This window comes from Bombyx mandarina, chromosome 13 (assembly GCF_030267445.1).
Source record: "Bombyx mandarina strain Sakado chromosome 13, ASM3026744v2".
Classification (NCBI taxonomy): domain Eukaryota; kingdom Metazoa; phylum Arthropoda; class Insecta; order Lepidoptera; family Bombycidae; genus Bombyx; species Bombyx mandarina.
In genome coordinates, this window is record NC_143220.1 from 1,452,222 (window position 1) to 1,457,583 (window position 5,362).

The 5,362-nt window shown below is 35.2% G+C and overlaps 1 protein-coding gene across 1 annotated transcript; it reads left to right on the plus strand.

Moving 5' to 3' along the window:
• Positions 1-1,240: 1,240 nt before the first annotated feature.
• ac (achaete-scute-like protein ASH3) lies at positions 1,241-5,160 on the plus strand. Its single transcript, XM_089732303.1, has one exon. It carries the CDS (start codon positions 4,199-4,201, stop codon positions 4,922-4,924), a length of 726 nt encoding a protein of 241 aa, XP_089588429.1. The 5' UTR covers positions 1,241-4,198; the 3' UTR covers positions 4,925-5,160.
• The last annotated feature ends 202 nt before the right edge of the window (positions 5,161-5,362 follow it).

Sequence of the window (5,362 nt, forward strand, 5' to 3'; positions counted from 1 at the left end):
GTAGACTCCGTAACGCCACAGTTATAAAATGGCGGTACGTGGACAGAGTCGTGGCATTCGTGTCAGACAGTGATTCCGTCCGTCTCAGCAGTGAGTCTCTGATAGTCAGTCAGTCAGTCAGTCAGTCGGTCTGTCGGTATGTGCAACGAAACTGTCGGTTTATCCTGTCGTTGTGAAAGTTGTGTGTGTTGAGTTTCAATAATTATTATTGAAAAGTTTTATTGACTAAACTGAGTTCAATCGAATACGAGTGATGATGAAAGCTACCGCTTAGCCATCCCTGGCGCCCCGCCGCCTACGACATATGCATGAATCAAATCTTTATTAAAATGTATCATTTGGTTAATAAACTTGGTTTTTACGAGTACTCCCGATTATAATTTAAAATTTAGTTCCATTGAACTAACTTGATTTTAAAGTTGAAATGTTAATAATTGTTGTCGAGTTTTTCGTACCCCCTTCAAAATGTAAATTTTTATAACAATGAAATTTTTTATGTAACTAAATTTCACAAATAGATTTGTACATCTTAAAAACAAGCGAAAAATTTGACTCAGCAATTTCGAGTCGCAAATAGTCTGCGATATTAATATTATAGAGGTTATATCCTGTCGGGCACATCCGGAAAGGTGCTAGTACAAATAAAGGCCACGACGTAATTCTTCATATTATTCATAAATAAAAATCAGTGCAGATGCGAAAGGATTGCACACATGCGTAGGCAAGGTGCGTTTGCATTATGGCTTGCGCCAAACACTTCTCTCCGCCAACAATCGCCTATAATGTTAGGAGCATCTGCCAAATCCTTATTTTGACCTTTTACACCTTTCTCCCAAATATGACGAGCAAAAATATTACGTTGCTTTTATTGCACATCAACGAATATCCTTTAGGGTAATGCAAGCCGTAATCCGTGAATTTCAAACGAGAATCTTACATTTAATAAATTGCTAAATTGAATTTTGTCACTGCGTTAATTAAGTCACAACGATCTGAATGGTATGAAGATATAAAATAATTTCCGTAAAATAGTATTATTATCCTCCTCTTATCTGTGAACTCAATGCTCGCAGATTAAAGACATCAACGGGGATCGAGGCAAAATCTTATAACGATTATTGAGACGACACGAGGTTAGGGTACTCGGACGCGTGGCGCGGTGCCTTTTAAGAGAACCTGTACCAGTTTAGCAATTAAAGTTACAACTTTATCGATCAAGGACTCTGTGATATCCGCAGGACCACCAGGCCGCGTATCAACGTCGATTGCAGTTTTATAAATATGCTAGTTGAGTTTGAGTGCATTTAATCCATCCGATTTGAAAACGATGTTTTGCACAAGTTCTTACACGTACAGGGATAAAATTTATTGTCACTTTATATATTATTATATACAGTTCTGGTTACTTAAGGTTCCAAGAATCAAAGAACTGTTTTATATCACTACATCATATTACTTAATTTTTAAAAGTAGTAACGGATTAAATTTGATTTTATGGATTATCTTTGATCAATTCATACAGATTATCGAGCTCATACGAAATTCTGTTTCTGAAATCGTATCGGAATCACTAATTACACTTTTTTACTGGTAATGGAAATGTCAGGCGATCGCCCTCTTGTCTTTATAATCCCCTGAATGAGTTTATTACAAGTGCACTACCCACTTTCGTATTTAACAACATTCCTTTGGCAAACGACGAACAAATAAGGCTATGGGCCCATTAATTTTGCAAGTTAAATAAGCATGGACATTTTCGTAGCTGTTGTTTCAAATAGTTCTAAAAAACCTTAACAGAATATAATTTTATACTGATCCTCGAGGGTTGTTATAAATGCGATTTTTTAAGATCGTGTAGTGAATTCCAACCAACAAAAGATAAAGTGTATTGTTCGTTATAGAAATAGATATATTTACAAGTGACAAAGGCTGTAATTATCGGTTCTACTCCTTGTGCTCTTTCATAAGGTATTGTGTGAATGGATATCTCTATTTTGCGATTTTCTAAGGTGTGGGCTAAACGTTATTTGACGATCGAATGGTGAGCACGCCCGCGGCGCTATTCTCTGTGACTATATTATGCTTTCGTATATCACTCCCACAATTTTATTATGCGAATTACAGGAAGTGGCATGTAATGATGGATGGGACTAATATTCGCCAAGAGATTCGTTGGCTAGAATGTGTAAAGTTATAAGGCTCTAGGGAGATGCTAGCGTCGTGGTGGGTTTTACTTGCCCTTAATTAGGCTATGTTTATTTTTTGCGGCATGAGATTGAATTTTCAATTGTTACTGTCAAACAGCTAATGTATGATTGCTTTGAAGCCGAAATAGGCGCAATCCCTCGCCCGATGAATCTAGTTTAACCCTTCGAGATTTAGACTACTTCAAGACTACCTCGAGACTTACTTAGTAGTTAGAGTTACTAGAATAAGTAGGAAAAAAAAAGAGCAATGGCAGTATTTAATGTATGCGGACTCATAATATACTCTACATTTAGTATATAAAAATGATTTGAAAAGTTATAGCTTCTTATTTATTGGTTTTGTATGTAGAATAACAATACTCTTTGAAGAAAATGTCTCAAATAACACTTTGGATACTGAAGAAGATGTCGTGTCAAATCTGGTCAGTAATTTTATGTTACTTTCTCATAGGATTTTTTTTAAGGTTTAATCGGAGCAGCCTTTACCTCAATTCTCAAACAACAAATATTTCTTCATACTGGTAGTCTACTTAAGTGTGAGGTCAAATTCAGTTTTTAGTTGTCATGTCATTTAAATTATTATTTTGTTAACTGCTTAACGTGTTTTGTATTAGCGATACAATTAATTCGCAATCTACCGTACTATACCTATACATCTAATAGTATGTTATGGACATGTTAATTACTGCATCTTGACACTTTTCATTGACACTTTTCACTATTTTTCAACTTATTTATTCAAATTTCTGGAGTTAAAATCAGATTACCATTTTACAAAATAATAAATTCTAAAATCTTGGCTTAAAATGGCAAAAAAATAAATTGAAACGCTTCTAAGGGGCGACACGTAGTCTATTAAAATCGCGTTTTCGTCAATGGAATGATTGAAGGCTTATAAACAATTCATTCTTACTGTCTCAATGGTTTTGTTCAAATTCTTCGAGTAATCTTTTTACCTCACAATGGGTAACAATAGCGGACCTTCAAGTATTGAATGGAGTTAAATACTGGCCGGTTTCGTTCTAAATTATTGTAACGTTTTAAAGAATCAGACGCCGCCCAGCATGATGCGCGCAATCTTAGTTACTACCCAATATTTAAGCTTGCAAACAAAATTGAAATTTATTGTATTTACTGTAAAATTCAAAACTAAATTTAGATTCTGTTGTAGTTGATTCAAACACAGTAATACTTGTCGTTTAATTTCACTTGACCGACCGTAATAAATTTTAGATTTCTTATTATGAGCAACTGTAGGGTCCGCTGGTATTCTGTGTTTGCCTCTAATAGCTTTCGTATTGTATGATTACGCAAAAATTTATTTCTTCGAACATTTGTTTCATTTTGTCGTGCACAATTAATTGGTTATTTTGTATGTGTTGATACAAATTTTTAAATCCAATACCCACCCATTTTAACTTATAGATGAAATATTATCTTAATATTCAAGTTAAAAAGCTAGTATTACCAATAAGTTTTGTGCGCAAGAAAGGATATTTAATAAAACTTTATTTTATCAACATAAGCTTTGGAAGAGGAAGAAGTGAAGGGAAGAAGGGTTGGGAAAGGCGTTATACTGTACAATTGAGGCTTGGATGTCATATCTTCACGTGGTTTACGGTATTCACGGTGTGATCTCTCGTTTTTCAGTAACCAATTAACATCAGGTATAAAAAATCAGATGGTGAGCAATTACAACGTAATCCGAAATGCAGCAAATGCAGTAACGTTTCCTTCATAATAATATGTGCACAAGTGTTTTTTTTGTCTTATCTTATGTTCAGTAGTTTTGTAGAGATTTAATCATTATAGGTACAATGAAAACTTACTCGTACCTAGTATAAATCAAATATGATGGCACGCGCACGTAAGGCCACTACTTTCGACCACTTCGAAAGAATATTCCAGGTATCGGTTAGAAAAAAAAAGATCTAAAGAGAGCGAGGGATCCCGATCCCAACTTTTTTTGGTAAATGTGAGTACATAAATTAATGCGCGGGCGTCCGGAGCCCTCATTCACGTCTTACGCGTCGAGACGTTTACACATCATTCAGTACACATCTCACTGTTTATTGACGAATTCGAATAGTAAAATGATTAAAGGAATTCATCATAAGTCTAACTACACTCTATATGTAAATGACTCGCCGAAAATGGTGGCAATCGCACCGGCACCTGAAACTCGATTAACATTAGAGTTGGAACCAAAAAAATATAATTACAAGAACTGCAGCCACAACGGAACTCAAGCTGCTTCGATTGCAAGAAGAAACGCCAGGGAAAGGAACCGTGTAAAACAAGTGAACGATGGGTTCAACGCGTTGAGGAAAAGACTGCCTGCCGCAGTCGTAGCCGCATTATCCGGAGGCGCGAGACGTGGTTCCGGGAAGAAACTCAGCAAAGTAGACACACTACGAATGGTCGTCGAATATATAAGGTATTTACAAAATATGATTGACGAAAGCGATGCAGCGCTTGGCATTCCAAAGCAGCCTTCGATAGACTTATCGACGATCAGCTATGAAGCGGATGATGGTGTCTTCGAAAGGAGTTCTCCATATACGGACTCCGTTCCCTCACCGGCGGGCTCCGAAAGCTCTTCAGGCGTGTCATCAAATTATTCACAAGGCTACATTCCAAATTTTCAAATCGAAGAACCAATAACTCCAATGGATGACGACCTACTTAATACTATCTCGTGGTGGCAAGAAAAGTGATTATTGTATCCGTTAATGTCCATGTATGTAATCTAGTCATTTTTTTAGACAATTTAGCGTCTCTTTGTGTAAATTTTGTACATTCGTGTATATAGTAAGTTATAAATAAATTAAAAATATTGTTTACAAATAGCGGCTGTGAGTAATATTTCCAGGTTGTGAAATTAAATATAAGACTGATTATATTCGACCATTTTGTAAATGTTTTTTTGTGAATAAACCTTTATTACACATTATTTCTGATTTTCATTAAATCGTAAATAAATAAAACATAGTATTATAATAGTATACGACATTAATGTCGTATTTAGTGTTATTTTAGAAAAACACATTCAAATGCGATGTAGGTTTGTGAGAAAAACTATAATTTTTTGGTTAGATAGATTAGGTACTTTAAATTTTAAACGTGTTCCAATAGTTTTTTTTTAATAAAAGAAC